The sequence below is a fragment of the Bemisia tabaci genome, chromosome 8, assembly GCF_918797505.1.
Source record: "Bemisia tabaci chromosome 8, PGI_BMITA_v3".
Classification (NCBI taxonomy): Eukaryota; Metazoa; Arthropoda; class Insecta; order Hemiptera; family Aleyrodidae; genus Bemisia; species Bemisia tabaci.
The window spans coordinates 23,512,094-23,534,243 of NC_092800.1; the positions used below are offsets into that span (position 1 = coordinate 23,512,094).

The 22,150-nt window shown below is 42.0% G+C and overlaps 2 protein-coding genes across 3 annotated transcripts in view; both read left to right on the plus strand.

Annotated features, from left to right (window-relative positions):
* Positions 1-22,150, plus strand: part of Sarm (sterile alpha and armadillo motif) — a 105,191-nt gene that overhangs the window by 61,218 nt on the left and 21,823 nt on the right. Inside the window, 1 exon segment of the mRNA XM_072303834.1 lies at positions 6,693-7,244. Within this exon segment, the coding sequence (XP_072159935.1) occupies positions 6,693-7,244 (552 nt within the window).
* Positions 1-22,150, plus strand: part of Nup62 (nucleoporin 62) — a 128,341-nt gene that overhangs the window by 60,615 nt on the left and 45,576 nt on the right. The gene's annotated exons all lie outside the window — the stretch shown is intronic.

Below are 22,150 nucleotides of genomic sequence, written 5' to 3' on the forward strand. Positions count from 1 at the left end.
GACTCGCGAGTCATTCTCCGCTCGATTAAGTCAGTTTATTTTTTTGTTGACGTCTCTGCTTTTCGAACGGCCAGCCTTTTGGCGTTCTACCGTGGCCTTAATGGCCTTAATTGAAACGAACCAACAGGGCCGGACCAAAAATGGCTGTTTACGGATTTTGAAAAATTAGCTCTAGGACGGAGATGAAGGAGTCGTTTAGTCCGAGCGAAGATTAGAATAGGTGTTTTTGTTGTTGTTTTGGGGCCCAAATCTGAATCGAGCACTAGCAGGTGTCTGGAATTTGATGGATTTCATTTATAAATTTCACTTAAAAATGGAAACTATTGATTATGAGTGATTCAGCCACGATGAATTCCTTCTTTTTTAAAATTTGCGATCATGAAAGGGGACACAACATCATTCTCTAATTTGTTGTGATACGATTGTTTACATCGTAGATTCTTCACAATGACGTCATCGCACAACGCTAACTTTGAAATCGAATTTTCTACACTTTCCCGTAGATGAAAATTTTTATAAAATCTATGGCAAACATTACTTTTTAAGCACTATCATAGTATGAAGCAATAAAATCGTCCTCTGCAAGTTAAGTCAATAATCGATTCTTCAGCATAGCTTCTAAAGGGGAAATATCGATGATCGATGCCACCGGTCCTTATGATAGCAATCCCTGACCCATGCAGTGATACCAGTACTGCCGTGCTAAGGAAAAACGCCGTATGAGCCTTTAGGCGTTGCCAAATTTTCTTCAATAAATCACGAATTTTCGGAAAAATTTGTAAACATTTTTCCTCCAATTTTTCAGATTATTTTGTTCGCAATTTCTCCTAAATTTCCTGAAAATTCCGAGGAAAAATATTCATAGCTTTCCTCAAAAATAAACATTTTATCGACGGAAACTTGGCAACTCTCGAAAGTTCATACGGCGTTCTTCCTTAGCACGGCAGAGTAAGACCACCATAAAAGCCCAAGCACAGCAATGACTCAATCTTTAATAAAAATACGTTTTTTTAAAAAAGTTTCCGTCAACTTCCGATCCAAATTCCTAACGACTGTTTCATCCGAGAGGATGTTGATTTTCCACGAAAAGTGAGCTTGCACGGGCCCTTGAAATTGAATTGGCCCTCTCGAGGTGCGGTCAACGTTCGGCGTTGGGAGATCAACTCGAGGAGTAGGGCACTCGGAGCTTCCGTTCCAGACTCGAGTGGTTTTTTTTATGACCGGGCGCCGAAGTCGAGTCGCGGCTACATCAAAAGCACCTCTCGAGAGCTCTCGTCGAACGACGTGACAAATATGGACGCACTGTCAACGAAAATAAAACGCCACCGGCGCTAATAAGTAAATAAACAGTAACTCAAAATAATAACAGTTTAAAAGAGGTGACAGCAGGATCTACGAAGAGGAACCCTATCTTCCAAATATCTTTAGATATTGGCATAGGGTCGCTGATGGTCTGCGGGCTGATTATTGAAATGGATAGACAAATCAATAGACAAAGAAGACAAAAATGGAGGGATCCTATTGGTGGAAGCGGGTGGTTGCAATGGACAAAGGACGTAGATAATAGACTAACTCTAAAGGCAACCCACGAGAGACCCGATAGTTAGTCCATCATTTACCCCCTTAGTCTATAAGAATTACCCATTTCAACCAATAGGATCGCCTCATACTCCTTATGTCTTCTTTGTCTATAGCTTTGTCCATAAATGTCAATAATATGCCCGCAGGAAGACCTGACAGTCAGGGTAGGATTTCCTTAGTCAGGGAATACCGGGACTATTAAAAATTCAGGGAAAACCTGGAATTGTCAGGGCAACTGGCGAAAGTGTCAGGGAAATTTGTTCAGTCACCCTTATTTGTTTTATAGAATGGGTTTAACGTTTCTAACAACACATTTTGCCGTGAAACTCTTTCTAATTATGTCTTTTTAACCATCTGACACATCTTCAATTGTCAGGGAATTCCACCATTTGTCAGGGAAAACAGGAGAATGTCAGGGAATTTCATTTTCTAGATTCGGTGGCAATCCTGTCAGGAAAAGTCGTGGAATTTACGGCAACCTGGGAAAGTCAGTGAATTCCACGAGGAGTGTCGATCAGAAGTCACTATAATAAAAATATAAGTTATCTAGATGGAAATTTTGCTCAGAAGCCCAGGAAAGTCAGGGCTTTCGAAAATTTCGGAGTCAGGGAAAAGCAACGAGTCAGGAAAAAGTCAAAGAAAGTCAGAGATAGAATCGGAAAATGAACCAACCCTCGAAATCCTGTTGGTACCACTACCATAGAGAAGACTTCGTTTTAGAATTTGGAAACAAGGATCCCTTTTCACGTGCTTGGTCATCCGATGTTTGGATTACATTTTGCAATAAGGAACCACAATCTCTGGCTTTACCATAAAATCACATACCTGCATATAGGGAAACCAATGGCATGTATGTTGTTTCTAAAATGGACCATAAATAGTTGTTCCTTATTGTAAAATGTAATCCATTTTTTGATTATTTTTTCTTCTTTTTTTTGTACGTCAATAATTTTTGCGTGCACCCGTTTGGACAATCGATTCTGACCTCCGTCATACTGCAAAGGTTTCAATTGTAGCTAATTGAATACTGTCAATAACACCAAATCAAAATGAACATTCAATAATCGTATCAATCATCCCGAATTAACATCATAATACTGACGTATTAATCTTGCATTCGACGGATGTGGTAACACCACGCCCTCAAGATTTATGGAGTGATTCTCTTGAACGAGCCTTTCCACGAACACTCAATACTGAGACAATTCATTCAGTAGTGAATCAGGTGTACTTAAACTTTGTCACTTGTTATTGCCCGTCCATTCCTTTTTAGGAGCTGCTAAACTTATTCAATATAGATAAGTGAAAACGATGGAAATGAGAGAAATTCCCAGAAAAGTTAAGATTGTTACGACTTTTTAATGTTCCTTATCAGTGTCAATTCTGTGAGTGTTGAAATACGCTTTTTATTGCGGCTGATGCTCTTACTCTTTATTGACGAAATGAAAAACTACTAATTTTGTGGATAATGTATGGTTTCCCCCTCTTAAACCTCTTTTCTTTTTATTTTATTTCTTAAGTTTTTTTTCCAAGAGGAGGCTGCGGCTCAATTTTTTTCATTTTCATGTAAACAAAACTAAGAATATTGCAATTCGGTTGGAAATAATCCAGTGCTCCCATTTCCCGGAACTAGTACTGAATTTCGGATTTTTTGAGATTTTCCTGAATTTTGCCCGGAACTTTTGAAATTCCCGAAATGTTCCGGATCTTTAGCATTTTCCGGAACTTTCTCGGAACTTTTGAAAAAATCGAAACGGAATCTCGGAACTTTTAAAAAATCTTAAAAAAAATCCCTGAACTTTCGAAAAAAATCGATAAATATTCCCGGAACTTTTGAAAAAATCTAAAAAAAATTCCGGAACTTTTGACGGTCATGGAGTGAGAGAAATCGGAACAAAAAAGTTCCAAATCCCGACCCTTTTGACGGACATGGAATGGAAGCACTGAAATAATCTATATTTTAAGGAATCTCTCCCTGCTGTGTAACGGAAATTCCGTCACACCTAATGAGCATCGAACTCCTCGATGAAACCTTCTTCGAGCTACTCTCAAAATTTCTTGGTTTCTTCTTCCATAAATCCTCTTCAATGTTGTTTCAGGATACTTGCATACAAAACAATCTCAAAGAGTTTTATATTTTAGCATTTTTAAACTCGGTGTAAAATCTGAATTTTCTAATGAGGCAATATTCCCCTCAGCATGCATAGATTTTATTATTTTCTCTTTCTTCTCAGTCTCGAGCAATAACTAACTGACAGCCTTAAAAGAAATAGGCTAAAGTACTCCAAATCGGTCGGAAATATTCAGGAGGAAATACTTTGTACGTCTGGAAGCTGAGATAGTGAAAAGGCAATTGTCTATTTCAATATTTAATGTCTGAAACTCTCTACAAGGAAGAGGTAGAGAAAATGAAAAATTGGAGACGGAATAAGAAGAAAGTTTACCGATGGCACAAGAAGTGGTTTAACATCATTGCAAAGCTGTATTTGCGCAGAAGCTTGTAAATTGTCTGTCTTAATAGTGGCAACCTCATTATGTACCGTGATCGTCAATATCTCAGCGAGACATGTGCAGGCGTTGAAGCAGAATGAAAAACTTTGCATGACCAGTGAGAAATGGTTTCACTCACAAACATTGTGAAATGAGCATTTCCTTGTCTCAATAGCGGTCATTAATTAACAATGGTCTATGACTCCACGGTAGTGGGCCGATATGTGCGAGGTGTGACAAAAAGGCCCAGAGTACAGATTTAGAAAAATTATTATTTTTCAATTCCGTGCTGTCTTGAAAGCACGGTGTTCAATATCTATGAATGGTCCTGTTCGGGTCCTGCAACCGAGCATTTACTGTAGCTAGGTTTGTTTTATCTGGAGGTACAGTTCCTAGAACCGAGAGAGCGGTTACACGAAATGACCAGTACGGTCGTTGTTGCGAACACCCTACTTTCGGTTCATAAAGCGAACTTTCATACAGTGACATTCCCTCCTCTTAATACGAAGAATACTTCAAGATTTGACTGAAAAAAGGCCCATTCGTGACTGCGGACTGATTGTTGAAATTTATAGATAGACACAGAAGACAAAAGGGAAATGAAGGGATTCTATCGGTAGAAGCGGGTGGTTCCAATGGACAAAGGAGGCAACAGACTAACTAAAGGCAACCCATGAGAGACCTTACCCTACAGATAGTCCATCATTCTCTCCCTTTGGCTGTAAGAACCAACAGGGTGTCTACAAGCCCGTAATTTCCGGAAAGTCCGGAAATAGTACTGATTTCTTAAGAACGGTCTGGAAGTAGTGAAAAAGTGCGGAAATTCCGCGAAAAGGTCCGGAATTTCTTTTAATTTTTTGTCATTTTTGTCGCAATTTAAATTTCGGAAATTTCTCGAATTTCGTCAAATGGAGGTACTGTAAAAGTTCGGAATTTTTCTGTTTGAAAAGGTACTGAATTTCTTGATAAGGCACTGAAAAAGTACTGTCATAGTACTTATTTTTGATCAGCCTATTTAGCCTATTTTAGTAGACACCCTGAACCAACAATTTCAACCAATAAGATCGCTCCATACTCCCGATGTGTTCTTTGTCTATCGCTTTGTCTATCAATTTCGACACTCAGCCCGCTGACAGCCACAGCGAAGTCCAGATTGTTTGTTTTTGCTAGCAACTCTCAATTAAAATAGCACATAGATTTATTTAAAAAAAAAAAAAAAAAAAAAAAAAAAAAACAGCCGTTGAACTAGGTTTACACCGCTGCTCATCCCTGGAGCGGCTAGCGAAATCAATTCCAATAAATTGAAGACGATTAGTTTAACGACGCGCTGCGACGAGTCACGATTCTGGTCGGATGCCAGGTGGCAACTCTCGGGGCTCCACCGCGAACCGGAGCTTGGGAAATCGCGCGCGAGCCGCTCGTCCAAGTGTCCACCCACGCGCGGATCGCGGGTGCGTGGGGAACTGGGGATTCCCGGGGTGCCCGTCGACGGGGAGGATCGGGAGGAAGTAGGAACGACTACGTGACGTGACGCACGGGAGCTATTAGACAATGGATGTTGAGGCAAAAAAGATACGGTTCCGGGATTGTGTTTTGTTGGTCTCAATTCAATATCTAAGTGGTTCGAAATTGAGGACCGAGAAGATGGCGCCTATAAAATGAGATAATGTTTTTCTAAACCTTGAAAAAATGATTTCCCTCTCAGTTTTGAAACTGAAAGTGTGCTTCGTTTAGATTGCGCGTGTTGTAGAATCGTACTTTAATGGTGGAATCGTACAAATATTTTATTGCTGTTTTTATCGACGAGGCTTTTATACTTTCCGATTTTTTTTTTTTTCATTTATTATTATTAAGGTGGAAGCTTTTACCTTCGGGACTACAATAGTCAAATGTCAAGCTGACCTACTTGATGGATGACTGGAAACGCGTTGTCAATATCACTCTGCAAACAAACCGAAGTTTAGGAAACTTGTTTGGCCCATGAACCGAATTTTTCAAAGCGCGATATCTTGGTTAATATTAAACGTAGAAAGTTGCAATTTAGACAGATATTATTTTAAGATCATCCACAAGAATCAAGCGTCAAAACACTATTCTGCGATCAGCGCAACAGAACACGAAAGTGTTGAATCCCCGAAAGTAAAAGCTTCCACCTGTCGTCTGTCTTAGAGTACCTGTATAGCGAGAGTATGGACAGATCGCTTCATGGAGGTCTTAGGGCCCAAAAGTGCAGCCATCCCTCTAATCAACTTCTACCCCACAAAATTTCATCGCCAGTCTGCAGATTCTACTTCTAACCAAGATGGCCAAGAATGTACAGAAATGAGCGTTCTTCCGCAAAAATGAGTAAATTTATGCAAAAACTGAGTCAAATCCGTGCTTTATAAACGACGGTTCGTAACAACAGTATTTGTAAATCGTTCTGGATAATTGAAATTCATAGGTTGGCTGCATTTCTGGGCCCTAACTTTATTCGCAGAAGCATCGGTGAAAGCCTGATGGATTTTCGGAGTTTCACATCTGTCCATACTCTCGCTATACAGGTACTCTAGTCTGTCTCTTGTCTCTGGTCACTGCACGTATTTCATCCATTTAACCCCCGTCCTCTTCTCTGTGCGCAGATGATGAACACAACCAAGTCGCGCGTGGCGAAGACCTCGCACTCGTCCACGCAGCGGATCCACCACATGTCGAGCGAGATGAAGTCGCTGAAGGCCTCCGAGCTGGCGGCGCTCTCCTCGGAGATGTTCCCGAAGAGGCGGACCCAACACCACGGCGACGTCTCACTCTCGTCCTCGGACGACGAGTACCACGAGGGCCCGGTCGTCACCTACCCCGAGTCCCCGCCCCCGGTGACCATGTCCGCCTCCGGCACCCTCATCCCGGCCACCGGCGGCGCCGCAAACGGCGCCCTCGCCACCGCCACCTCCACGTCCTCGTCGTCGTCCTCCTCGGAGACGGTCAAGTTCGAGAAGAAGCGGATGACCTCCTCGTCAGAGTCCAAGGTCGTCACCGACGCCTACAGCTCCGAGAAGTCGACGGCCAACTCGGCCGAGATGCGGAGCCTCCAGGCCGGCGAGCTGAGCTACCAGGAGAACTCGGCCGCCGCCAAGATGCGCGCCCGGCTTGAGATGGATGGCGTGTCCGCCGAAAAGGCGATGGATATGCTTCAGGTAAGAGACCTCTCTTGCTCTCTGGCTATAGTTTTGTATGTAAATGGACCGGTGGGCCGATTATTGAAATTGATCGACAGAGCTGTAGACAAAAGAAGGCAAAAGAGATCTGGAAGGATACCTCCGAATAGGATAGGTGGAAGCGGGTGGTATCCTATTCTGCCATGCTAAGGAAAAACGCCGTATGAACCTTTAGGCGTTGCCAAATTTCTTTTGATAAAACGCAAAAAACTCATCAATATTTTCCTTCCAATTTTTCAGATAATTTTGCACGCAATTCCTCCGAAAAGTCCTGAAAATTTCAAAAGAAAATATTCTTAACTTTCCTCAAAAATGAACATTTTATCGAAGAAAATTTGGCAACTCTCAAATATTCCTACGGCGTTTTCCCTTAGCACGGCAGTGTTGGTGGAAGCGCGTGGTCGTAAGGACAAAGGAGATAGGTAATAGACCGGCAACCCATGAGGGACCCTACACTTAGTCCATATTTTTCCTCTTTAGTCTATATCAACCACCGGTTTCAACCAATTGGACCGCTCCATGAAAAAAAATTCCAGCCGTGGGAGCCGTACTTCCGGCTATACATAGACATACAGTCCGCGTTCCGGGCTCAGAGGCCGAAAGTTCCGGGCACCCGGAACAATCGAAGCATAGAGTACATAGAGTCGTAATGTAAGTGGGAGAGCTGGCGCCATGTTCTGCTCGACGAGTTTCGAGCCCGGTGTGCGGGGTCACTTTTTCGATACATATTCGATCCAAAATGGCGGTGTGGAATATGGCCGGGTCCCCGTGTATCGCAAACAATCGATTATGTATCGAAAAGGGACCCGCCGCCGCACAGGAATCTCGGAATTCGGGACCTGGAAAATGCTTAAAAGTGGCGCCAGCTCTTCCCACTTGCATTACGACTCTATGTACTCTATGAATCGAAGCCACGGCTCCAGCACCCGGTACTTTCAATCACTGAGCCCGGAACGGATGGCCGTTACTTTTTTTTTCAGTGTACGTCCTCTTTGTCTATAGCTTTGTCTATCAATGTCAACGATTATCCGACAGGCGTCTAAGGTGGCGCTTATACGAGACACGCGCGTCGACGGAGCAGCTGATTCTGTGTTCGTTCACCTCGTGGTTTTGACGTTCGGCGGCTCGTCGTCTCTCCGTCGCCGATAATTAGTGTAAATACTAAACAGACTCACTGCGTGTCAATGCCCCACCGCTTCTCTCCTTGCATGCCGCAGCGTCGCGACGCGCTGCGCGTCGTCGCGGCGTCTCGCGGCGTCTCGCGGCTTTCAGCACGCGCGGCTATTGTTCTCATCCATGTTGTCACACTGCGTTGGACTGTGGGATTCATTCAACACGATTGGCGGAAATCGCTAGGTTTTATTATCTGGCAGTTAGGCAGCCAAGAGTCCGTCCATTGCACTGAAAAAAAAGTTACGGGCCATATAGACGTACCGTCCGTTACGGGCTCAGAGGCCAAAAGTGCCGGGTGATGTAGCTATAGCCTTGACTCCTCCGGGTGCCGGGTGCCACGCCCGGAACTTTCGGCCTCTGAGCTCGGTGCGCGGACAGTATGTCTACGAAACCCGTAAGTACGGCTTACCCGGCCGGAGTTTTGTCTCAGCCCAAGTAGCAAAATAGAATGTTTTCCTAGAAAAATAAATATTAAGACAACTTCTAGAAAATACCAAGAAAATGAGACTTATCTGGAAAATAGAAAGAAAAAACATTGCGAGTCAAAAGTCTGACCAAAAAAAATAGATCTATTTCATAGGTCTACTTTCTGTCAACTTTCCATTTGGGAAAAAAATAGAAAACAATTGAAAGTAGAATTATTTTCTATCCAATTTCTTCATGTTTTCTTTTAAGAAAATGTAAGGAAAAATGTATTTTCTTTCTATTTTCTCGTGTCTATTTTCTAGATCTACTTTATACCTATTTTCTTTCAAGAAAATTGTTCTATCTAGAAAGTAGACTTTTTCTTGATGAGCGCCACCTAGAAAGTAGATGACGATGCTACTTGGGAGTGTGACAATGTCAGGGCCCCAGGGGACTGATTATTGAAATTGATAGACAAAGCTATACATATAAGAAGAAGACATAGGGAGTCTGGGGCGATCTAGTTGTTTGAAACGAGTGGTGGTTTTTATAGACTCAGCCGAAAAATGATGGACTAACTTTAGGGTCTCTCGTCAGTTGCCGTTAGTCAGTCTATAAGTACCTTCGTTGTCCATTTTAACCAGCTTTCACCGACAGAATCGCTCAATTTTCTCTCAGTCTGCTTTGACTATCGCTATGTCTATCGATCTCAATAATCAGTTCGCTGAGGAAGAAGCGCAGCGACAATTTTCCATGAGTATAGGTGAAGGGTGTGGTTGTCTTTAACACCATAGAAATTAGAGATGAATGGTAGTACAAAAAATTAATGCTTGTTTATTTGAATAGCAGAAGTTCGACTTGACTCCTTTCTTTCACTCCGTGACGTTTATCGTAACGAAGAGTCTAAAACTTGGCAGCGATGCGTTGAGCCGGTGCGTCAAAGCTTTGAGAAAAGCCTCCATTGAGACCTCGAAACGTTTTCCCGCGGAAAATTTGCGGCCACGCGCGAACACACTCAAAAGGAAAAAAACTCGCCAATCGCGTGTCTCATTTCAGCCGTTTCCGCGAATAGAATGAGAGCCGTCCTCGTTTTGAACTCTCAATGGTAGAACTGTCCACTTTTGGACTGAAGATTTGTAGTTATTGCGTCATAATTACGGGAACCCGAAGAAAGTTGAGCTGTTTAACGGATGTAGGGATCAACATTTTGTCTGCACCAAATAATTTTTTTTGATCGAAGTCAGTCAGGAAAAACCTGAATGGAAACTGTTGGTGTAGTTTGCCAATTGTCATATCCTGGTTGATTCTGCCTTGAGTTCTCCAAGAAGTGACGGGGATATGTGCGTTTATTTGAACCGTTTACGCGAAAACCGCTGCTGTCAGCAACAAGGAACTGGTGTCACTAGTCAAAAACGCCTTCAGTTCCGCGTGATACCTCACCGCCCACACTGGCGTTAATATATTCGTATCAAAAATAATTCCGCATCTTTATACTTACTCGCACAATCTTACCATCGCTTGTCGAGCACTCGTTAAATATCTCGCGTTTGGTAAAATGTTTGAAGTTGCTTTAAATAGCAGCAGTAAAAACATTATTTCTCTAAGGGGGAATGTCGTGTTTGGATCAGCTTTTTCCCTCCGTAATGAGGCTTTCAGCATTCAGCTGTGTGCTGATTTAATCGCACTTGGCAAAATCATCAGCTCTCCCTAGCCGACTCGTGCATCGAACCGCAATCTATTCGTAGCAAAATCAGATGCTTTAAATCAATCGTGAGGAAGATTTTTTACAATTTGAAAATGTTGCGTTTCGGCAATTTTTTTCTAATTTAACGGCAGGCGACTCCAGAAAAAAATCACGAAAGCTAAGAGGCTTAACTGGCGCCTCGCACAATAATTGCGTTCACGTTTACGGTGCGTCCTGGATGACCTTACACTGGTCAATAAAGCCGTGATTAAAATACCATAAAAGTAAGTTTTAGCAGGATTTCAGCCTCTTCTCGGAATTCTAGAGGCATCAAGACCCTGCCCCTTCTGTATGTGCGGGTCAGACTTCGGAATGTGCTTGACTTGACCTCTCCAACTTGGACACGGATGATAAGGCCACGCCACGGAGACGGTAAATTTCGTCTCTTTTTAACGTAAGGGAGCATCTTGATTTCCGTAAGAGCCTTGGAAAGCTTGGATTTATATGTAAAACAGGGTTCAAGTAGAAATTGAGATACACTACGTCAGAGAGGTGACGATTTATTACGAACTATTTTACGAGCGATGGGATCGGACCCTACGCGGTAGAGAGGAACCTTAACTTATGCACGCTTGCGAGACTGTAGTTGGACTTCTCGTTTTTGTAAACCAGGAAGCTAATCAGTGATTCTCGTACATCCTCTTTTGATCGATTGAAGTTACAGCGCTCTGTTTTTACTAAGGTAAAAATTAATGTACCAATTGTCGTCAAAATTACGTTTAAGTGTTGTTTTGACGTTAGATTTTTCATGTAAAGTGGTGGAATCCACTCCAATGGGTCAGTGACAGCCATTTTTTTTTAGAATTAATTTTTTGATAGTACTGAAAGAACCGAGCTTTTAGGAATTTTTTCGGTTAGATAATTTGAAAATGCCAAAAATGGGGACCAGGTTGGAACGATATTTGAGGCGTCTAGAACCAAAAGCAACATTCTCCATTGCCCTGTCTAAAACTTGTGCGAGAATTATTATTTAATTAACATGGTAAACGAGAAAGTTATGTTTATGTTTTCTTGTGAAATTTCTGTTATCAAGCGAGAAAAAGAAAACGTTAAAAACAGCTAGAAGTTTTGGTTGCTCTTCGCAGAAAAGTGTGCAATTTTCAAGAAAAATCATTTTAGGTGTAATAAGGTTGGCAGCAAGTGCGGTTGGTGATAACCATCAAAAGTTGGCAATGGGCCCCATCCCATCCTCAAAAACCAAAACAAAGCTCCGCCATTTTTTGATCCTTCGCTCCTTCATGGGGGGCTTAGTGGCCATCATGCGCTCTCCAACGAAGGTACTCTACCCCTTGGAAGTGCTTTTTTGATTTTCTATTGAATATATGGGTTTTTCTTGAAATTTTACATCGGAAAAACTCTACTACAACCGTGTAAAAATTCCTTGCCACTGACTCATCCCAGGAATGTTTCGACGACCGCCCGACATACCAATGGTTGAAGTCCGTCGATTTCGCGCGTGTGTTCGTTCCGTGCATCTGTTTTTTTTTCGAGCGGAGTCGGCACTCCCAGTTAACGTTGACGTCACGAGTGGGGTTACCGCTCGCCGGCACGGGTTTTTTCGTTACTTCTCGAAAAGTCCGGCGTTTTACGAGGAGATGGCTGCCGTGTTTATGGGAACGGACGCCGCCGCCACGGGCGCCTCAGTCGGAACTTGGGCAGAGCCCGAACTTTGGCCTCCGTCCAGCCGAGAAAGATCGTCGCCAAATTTCGTCTCCGAACCGTTTTCGCACTAACGTAGGACCTTAGTTTTTTTTTTTTTTTTTTTTTTTTTTTTTTTTTTTATTGTCAGATAAACAAGGAGGGGTAGTACATAATAATGGTAATGTAGAATTTAGAGTAAATACAAAGATAAATGAATAAGAAAGGCAATGTGTAAGTTGAGAGAGAGTGTCAGGTTGAACTTGTAAATTGAGAAAGAGTGTCAGGTTGAAAGGACCGTAGTAATGGGTCAATTGTGCTGGTCACAGAATCGTGTTTTGGTACTCGATTCTTAGGGATTACCTGGAAACAATAAGGTCTGTCCAAGCAGCAACTTTCTATGTTCGATGTTAACCGAGATATCGCGCTTTGAAGAATTCGGTTTATGATGTCCTCCACCTCGGGAGTGATACCCTTTGTTTCCTCCACCTTGCTCTCATCAATCAGTGAGACACACATTTCCACTGGTTACTCAACGTGAAACTCGGATGAAAGCAAGGTGGATGAAACCAAGGATGCCACTGCCGCGGTAGATGACGTCATGTATGTCAATATCAATATATTCGGTTGAAACAGAACTTCATAATGAGAACAGCCCATGCTAAAATTTTTAGCTTGAGCTCAATGCCAACTTTAGCGATACAGCCTCGTAAAGTTGAGTGGAAGAAAATGTAAACTTGGCAATGCTGTGACGCTAAAACCAGCTTTTACCCGAGTTGAAACTTTTACCAATTTTTACATTCCAATCAAAGAGTTCTTCTGGCAAACCCCGAATTTTGCTCTGCACGTCTCGAAAAAAGTAAATTAATACCAAACATTCTTGAAAAGTCAGGAGTCACTGATCAAAAACTTTTCAAGAGAAGTCTGGGAATTTTAGGAGACTTGTATCTCTCATTTTTTTAATAAAAATCTCGTTGCCCACGAATGGGGGCTTTTGCCCGAAAAAATTTGCCCCCTATGTGTTGGTTACACGCTCAAATTCCCATCAATTTCCGATCAAACGGTGACTGGTGCGCACCATCTACCATCAAATTTCTGCGGCCTGCAAAAATTTGATGGTAGATGATGGAGCTGTGGGTCTCTCTCTTCATCTGATTGCCACACAACCGTGCTTATTTCATGCTTATTTCAATCAACACTCTCTTTTAATTAATTTTACTCATCAATCTACATAACTATCGACCGTCATCTTGGTCATCATTTTGATCGGAATTTGACGGGAATTTGATCGTGTAACCAGGCCATTAGGAGAAATTCCTGCATCAAAAGTTTAAAACATCATTCAATACCAACAAAGCAAGCGCACCTCTCATTCCGTTTCGAGACGCGATGCGGCAAGCTTGCGGCCCGCACTTGTGGCGTATGCCCCATGCTCCGTATTCAGATTTACAAGTCGTTCGCTGTAGTGCCAGGTCTATTCGCAGACGCAAGGTCAACAGTCTGCGCCCACCGGTGTGCAATCGCGGTGCGAAATGCTTTTATCCGATGGACCGCTCGACGGAATACGTTCCGAGGGCTGAGAATCGGCAACACCGGACGTAAGCACCCATTTTACTCTGTAATTCCGTTCAGAAAAGTTTCCGTTCCCTTCTCTCTTTCCCCGTTCAGCTTTCGCGTGTAGAAAAGCAGTAGCCCTTACGCGGGAAGACCAACAGTAATCGCGGACCGAACAAAGTTCCAAGAGTCAGGGAGTCCAGGGTGTCTACAAGCCCGGAATTCCCAAAAAGTCCGGAAATAGTACTGATTTTTGAAGGGCGGTCTGGGAGTTCTGAAGAAGTGCGGAAATTCCGTAAGAGCCCTGTGTCCACTCGTCAAAATGGAAGCTCAAAGAGAAGAAGCTGGCCCATCAAGTCCCGAGTTTGAGCCACTTCGGGCTTCCATTTTGACAAGCGGAGGCAGCGCTTTTTCCACGCGTGTTTTTAAACAGAGTCTGGAAAATATGCAATCTCCTGCCCTGTGCCTGGCCTGATTCTGAGAGTAGTATTTGGCTGCAAGATCGCGATTGTGCGATCAGTTGATCTTCATAACGCATAACGTCTGAGGCGTGAGGTGCTTCAGGGGGTTGGACGGCGAAGCGGTCAGGGGGCGTACCCCGTACCCCCTAGCATCAATAAATCGATTTTAACCTTTCCCAATAACTTAAAACTTACCGGTAATTCTCGTAGGATACTATCACGATGCGTAGGATATGCTTTTGCCCGATCGTTATAATGGAGGCAAACCACTTAAGGCGCAAGTAGTGTTGAGCACTTCATTTCGCCTTCATTTCGACGTATAGGCAAGAACACTTCCTACGCGTTAAAATAGTCGCATCCTCATAAATCGACCAGTTTGCATCATACTCTTGACGGCTCCAGCTAACGGGAGTCCCCTTTCGCTGCAAGACGACTCACTGAGCAAGCTCCCCCAGAGCTAGATAGCCCCCCCCCCCTTTACTACCTGACGGCCCAACCTCCGAAGGGTGCTTCGTGCCCTAAGGGAGACACATTGCGACCAATAAAACCTTTGGTCAAAATTCGGAAATTGGAAGACAGCAGGCTCTTCAATAATTTATTACCTGCTCTGCGTGCTGATGAAAAACGCCGCATGAACATTCCATACGCGGATCCAGGGGGCCTATATGCCCCCCTCCGTTCGCCCAAAAAAAAAGGGAGAAAGAAAAAGGAAAGAAAGAAAGGAGGAAGAAACGGAGGTAAGAAGAAGGAGGGACGCTTATATTTGGTACTTATACATGATGATATTGACTCTAACTGCATTTTCAATGCTCTAAAATTTCAAAAAATTTTGGAGAAAGCCCCTCGGACCCCCTCCTTGCGCCACCCCCCTTGCGCCCCCCTCCGTTCGGAAGGTCTGGATCTGCCAATGGAACATTTGAATGTTGTCAAGTCTCCCCCAATGAAATATTTGTTTTTTAGGACAGTTATATGAATATTTCTCTCTGTAATTTCCATTGTATGAAGAAAAATATCTGCATGTTCAGAACAATCCGCACTAGATCACAGGTTTGGGAACGTCTGAAGGCTCGTGCGGCGTTCTTTTCCAGCATGGCGTCGCTGGTAGCCGAACAATAATGGAAACCTTTAAGTAAAATGCCGTAACATCTTTCGATAAAGTAGTTACACTAAAGGACGTCTTAAAGTTTATAGTACGGGGACTTCCCACCTATAATAGTTACCGGATCTATGTCAGCAATTCTTTCGTTCACGATAACCATCGTTAGATTTACGTTAGCTGTCTCAAATTTTGTAATTTTGTCCATTTTGATCTGATGAAGTACTGTATAGATTTTCGGTTAAATCGCATTTACCGTTTACTTATAAACGGTAATTAACGTAAGTGCCCTACTTACGCTGTTTTCCACTAAACTGTTTTTATGAAAGTTCCATTCCTTGGTTTCCTTGGTAACCTCTGTTTGCTATCAGCTGATGTTTTATTTCAACTTATTTTTTTAATTTTTCAAATATTTTTTCTTTCTTATTTTAATAAATCATTGCTAGGTTAGTTCTAATTTTTTTGCCAGCATTTATTCTATACCTCCCCCCCCCCCCCACCCGCAGCTCATTTTTCTAGCTCCATCGCCCTCTCCCCACAACTCATTTTTCTATCGATTTTATCATTTTTTTTTGTATGGCATGTCTTGCTCCCCTAGCACCATTTTTTCGGGGTTATAGATATTTTAGCGGCCTCTAGACCCGTGACTTTAGTCACGGGCATTTCGCTAGTATGGTAATAGCTAGCCAGCCTTTACGCAATTTTTTCATGCAATTCAAACGGTTTTCTGTTGAATTCAATTGAGACCACCGTTTTGACTACGGTATCGGCTCAACAATCGATGACGCAATGAGGCCGATCATAATAAGGTGCTTGAAGGGCAACAGTCATTGTAAGGCTCTCTGAAGTCTGCCGCGCATGTGCGTTTGCCCTATTTTGTCGAACGAAAAAAAGGCTTACCCGGGAAAGGAATCAACCGAGAGAGAGGGGTATATCTTGCCTGGATGCTTCAGATTAATATTGGAGGACGGTGTAGAGATCTTCGCTGATTGAGCTTCCTCCAGCCAAAGGAATACTCGAATGGACCACCAGACAAGGTACGAATTTAAGTAATCTGGTACATGTTTCTTAACCAGAATTTCACGTAGAACGCGATGCACACAACGAAAATTACTGAAACCAACTCATAACGAAGATATGAACGTTTTTATTTCACATTGGTAACGAGGAATTTGAACTGCTCGCTCACAAGAAACTCAAAGCTCTACGTGAGTCAAATCGCGCACTACAACGGGTTCAGCAAGCTTCTCAATCGAGCAATGTTCATTTTCCACCATGTGTTGTTCAAACTATTAGCAGTTTACTGTAGCTGAGCCAAAGCGTCAAGATTGAGGTTGCCAGATTTTTATATCGCAGAGACTGTCATGATAACGTTTAGCGCGCGATGTGAATCACGTAGAGCATTGAGTTTTCATGAGCGGGTGGTTTGAATTCACGCATCAAGAATCAATAAATATCTGCGTAAGGAGTTCATTTCGGTGAATTTCGTTGTTTGCATCGTGTTTTACGTGAAATTTTGGTTAAGAAACATGCATCAGAATGCTGAAATTCGTACCTTATCTAGTGCTCCATTGGCGCTCTATTGCATTGATATTTTAAACTTGATCGTTCCTTTGTCGAATTACCACCAACAACAAACTTTTAACTTACAAACATTGATAATTTGATCACGTTTTGCAAAAAGGAAGCCACTTTTTGTTTTTTATCTCACAGACGAACGCACCTGTCATTGATTTCTCTAAAAACCAGGTTCTTTAAGAGGAGGTTCATATCATTGGTTCCCTTTTACTTAACTTGGTACATTTGTTGTTTATTTGACAAGCTGTCATTTTAGTGCCAATGATTGGCCCGCTTCATAGGTATGACAACAAACTTTAATTTTCAAATCGCTTTTCTCCACCCGGCGCTACTTAAAACTGTGAGGGCTACTAAGAGCTAACTTTTGGATTCGGGTGTTTTATATCAGTGTGACCTGAAAAGTGTACTGAACAACTCGGAAACGTTATTACATACATGTTTAAATAAGTGATCGCACATTCCTAATTTTGTTTTTCAAACTTTTCATTCTTTTTTTCAAGCTGCTTGATTGGATTCGGTAAGTTCTCTTTAATCCGTATGACTTTTCCTCTTTGGTGCAAAATTTTCTTGACCTTGAAAGGGAAAGCCAGCGAACTTGCAACATTTGAAGGGCACCGACCGTCGCACAATGGGACATTCGATTTTTTACACCAAAACACAATTTTATGGTGTGCGCAACCGATCCAGTAAGAAGCTTTGCCAGGCGAAGGTTGCACGGAGATAACTCCTTATTTGCTCTTTTTTAGGATGACTTCAGCCAAATGGAATACCCCAAACTTGTTCGATAGTTTGAATGAAATAATTCGATTGTGAGAACTGACAATCGAAGTATCTACTGTATGTCCAATAAATTGATCGACGCGCCTCTCTTATAGAATTATTTTTTAAATTAATGAACGAAAGCTCCCGAATTGATTTACTGAACTTTCAGTTGGCAAATTAATGGTTGGTGTTCACAGTCGGTTGTATCAGTGCAAACTACAGAATGTGTTCGGTGCTCTATTCGACTGAAATCATCCGTAGGAAAATCCATAGTTCTTGCTTTGTTCTACGTGGTTCTTTTCACCATCCGTGAATATCTTCAGAAGGAAGGAAGTTAGTGCCGAAAAACTTAAAATATAGGTATAGGTGTTAGGTGTCACTGCTTTTAAAGGCCGCATGAAGACCACATGCCCCTGCTTTTTGCCTGAACAGTGGTTAACAAATAACAAAAAATAACAAATGAAATCCAAAATGTCAAACCAAACCTTAGTTAAGATAATTCAAAAAACCTAGTTTTTCGAAAAAGTTGTTCAAAGTCGTAATCTAGAATATCGGTGTCGTAGAGCGCTCGGACGCGCTTTGAAATCGCTTCATATAAGATAAGATAAGAATTTTATTCAAAATAATTACATTAAATAAAAAACAACACTAATCCGGCAAATGGGGATACCCAATTATTCTGCCGAAATACATCATGCTGAAAATTATTATTACATCTGAAAGTTTTAAACTGTTGGATAGTAATGAAATTTTACGCCACCTTTTCTTTCTCACTGCTCCAAACTTATACTATGCGGAAAACAAAACGCGATTTCAGCCAAAAATCCAAATCCTGATTTTTTCAACCTAACTCGACGAAAGTTGTCATCTTGAAAAAAATGTCCCCGATTAAGTTTTCTATAGCCGGTCAAATGTTCCTCCGAATGACCCGGTTTTTTGGCGCCATAACCCATTTCCCTGCACAGTGTGCGGCGACCCCGAATGTTTACAAACCGTGCGTGTAAACACAGCAGCCTGAGGACCCCGATGACGCACAGGTGTCTCGCCTGCCCGATTTAAATCTTATCCTCAAGTGGCTTCTCAATGACTCTATGAATTTATCTAAGCTATGAACTCATTGTTTTGAGTTCCGAAAGTTGAACTTCGGATCCGACTGATACCCTGAAGATTCTCGCTAGAGACCGGACGAACCTATGCGACCAAGTAGTCGCGATCCAACGGATTCCAAGTTTACATTGCTGCTCGTTCAAATATTTGTGTTTGGAAAGATCCGAGCTTCCCACGCACTCCCTCGCCAACCGGATTTACGTCTGTTACGTTGCTTACGTCTGTTGTTATTTTTCTCGCGCGTCACCGGTTCCGTTTACCTTTTTGGAAACTAATTTCCTTTTTCGAGTGCAGTGACCTGAGTTTTCAGTCTGAAATTAATTTAGCAGCTTTTTAAACCGTTTTTTTATCTCTCTTTTGAAGCGTTTTCTGTTACGTTCGTTACGTCGCTCCAACCGGATTTACGTCTGTTACGTCGCTTACGTCTGTTGTTATTTTTCTTGCGCGTCACCGGTTCCGTTTACCTTTTTGGAAACTAATTTCCTTTTTCGAGTACGGTGACCTGAATTTTTAGTCTGAAATTAATTTAGCAGCTTTTTTCACAGTTTTTTATTTTTCTTTTGAAGCGTTTCTTGTTACATTCGTTACGTCGCTCACTTCTGTTGTCATTTTTCTTGCGCGTCACCGGTTCCGTTTACCTTTTTGGAAACTAATTTCCTTTTTCGAGTACAGTGACCTGAATTTTCAGTCTGAAATTATTTTCGATTAATGTAGCAGCTTTTTCAACCGTTTTTTTTATCTCTCTCTTGAAGCGTTTCCTGTTACGTCCGTTACGTCGCTTACGCCTGTTGTTATTTTTCTTGCGCGTCACCGGTTGCGTTTACCTTTTTTGGAAACCGATTTCCTTTTTTGAGTGCAGTGACCTGAATTTTCAGTGTGAAATTAATTACGATTAATTTAGCTATTTTTTCGAAGTTTTTTGATACCCTTATCGAAGCGTTACTTGTTACGCCCGTTACATCGCTTACGTCAGGTGTTTTTTTTTCTCGCACATCATCAGATCCGATCGCTTTTGTTTAAAAATTTACTTTTTATTAATTTTCTAATTTTGACGTGGAAGTGATTCTCAGTGATTTTAGGGCACTTTTTTCATCAGCGAAGTTCTCTCATCCCTAAATTAAGACGTTCCTTGTTAAGTCTGTTACGTTTCCTACGTTTGTGTTTTTGTTCGCGCATGTCACCGGTTTCAGTCTCCTTTTGGAAATCTTAATTTTATTTCTCAAGTGCCAAACTCGGACTCTTACTGAAGTGATTCTCGGTCATTTTAACGTTCCTTTTTCTCTCAGTGGTATCCTCTGATCCTTTACTGAGGCGGGTTTCTCTCTATGGCAGTCATAATCAGAGATGTCTTTAAGACCACCACAGTGCTGGTGTATACCCGAAGATGGCAAAGCTTCAAACGTGGATATATTATCGTAAGCAGCTTATGGCGTTTCCTATTATTTTCCTTTGTTAAATAATTCCCAATCCTAAACCATGATTTTTTACCATAAAATTATCTATTAAAGAGCCTGTAAAGGTTTTGGTGGAATTTGGTGTAACTGGATGGGATTTCAAGTATATTACTAGCATGATGATAAATAATTTCGTCATTTATCATTCTTACAGTGTCGGTTTCTGATGAAAAAAATCGAGAATTGAGTGAAAGTTGAATATAACTTGAGAGATAACGCGGAAACCGGAAGTTACTACTTCTACCTGCTCCTCTTCTTTATTTTGCGATAAATGCGTTATAAATATCCCATTCAAACGGGAATAGTCATTTACATTCTAGGAACCACTCTCATAAATGGGTCTGCAAGTCACACTTTCAGAGTAGAAATTTAGCAATGGTAAAGAATCGATTATAAAGGTGTTCGTTGCGGACACCCTGCTCATTGATCCTTTTCCTCAGGTTTAAATGACAGATAAATCTATATATCGCAAAGCACGCTACGCCACTGGACTAAAGGCTCACATATAATAGCGTTTTTCCTTACCTAGGGGGTGATGAGGAGGAAACCAGCCGACTACTGATTTCTCCAAGACCTGCCGAGGAGAATCTTGCTGCGGCTCGATTTTTGAATCGTTATCGAATGACCGCGATCGATTTATAGCATTGTTAAGATAGGGAATTATCGATCAAGGTCATTCGATAACGATTCAACAATCGACCCGCTGCTGTGCTTAGCAAGAACCGCGCATCTGCTTAAGATTCCCATTGCAGTTGCGTACTTTTTGTCTAGGAGGGTATGAGTCCTGGACAATGGGACAGAGGGAGAAATCGATTCCTGACGGGGGTGGCTTTTTCCGAGAATGCGATAACGGCGGGGCGCCTCGCCTCGGCGCTCAGTGGATCGAGTCAATTAGAGAGGTCGACATGAAACGATTTACTGAAACTGCAAATTTTTATGTTTATTTCGTCACATTTTAAATTTTAAGGGGTACTTTCAGCAGAAACTTTTACGAGAAAACCAATGAAACCACTCTCAGAACCTCAAAAATTTGTAAAAACGGAGTTATGAGCGTTTAAAGTTTTCAAAGTTTGTCCGAACTCTCCAATTGACTCGATCCACCGTGCAGCGGGGTCGTAACGGTCCCGGCTCGCAGTTCGCGTGCAGTACGGTCGGAGTGAGATGTGGTCGATAGCCGTCCTCGGAGGCGCCAGCAGGGATCCCTCCGGTCGAGTTAAGTTGGAAATCACTGGCGTCGGCGTCGGGTGTCGGGCGCGATGTGCGCGCTTTTCGCCAGGGCCAGCTCCCCGAAAGTTCACAACTTCCGATCCTCGTTCCCGGCGTGTCTCTTTATCACCCTTCGAAGCGCTTCCGGAGGCTACTTCAACAGGTCTTCCACGGTAATGTGTCTTCTTCAGATTTATATCTCTCGTGATTTGTGTTTGCGTTGGGTGAGCGATTACGGAGTGGGAAGTTGGTCGTGTGAATAGGGTGGTTACGTGAACTTAGAATATTTACTCAGGCAACTTTGTTCAGGCATACTTATTACGGCAACCAACAACTCGAATTTTTTTCTTTTTCATTTTTCTGTTTTTACTATATTTCATTAGAATTTTATTATATATCATATTATTTTATTTATATTTTATTTAGTGGATTGATTCGAACGATGTATAGGTTGATATATTTTGTTATTGAGAAACAATTTAGAAAATATCAGTATGAGCTTCTTTCTGAAAAAAAAAGTTTAACTTAATGAAATGGATTGCATTTTGCAAAAAGGAACCACTAGCATTGCAATGATGCTAAGATTGTGCAACTTCATCTTTTGCAATAAAATTGCGGAAATCGTGAAAAACTAAAAAATTTAGATGGTAATTTTCGTCTTAAATTTACAGTTTTCAGCGAGTAAAATAGAAACTATTAATGGATAA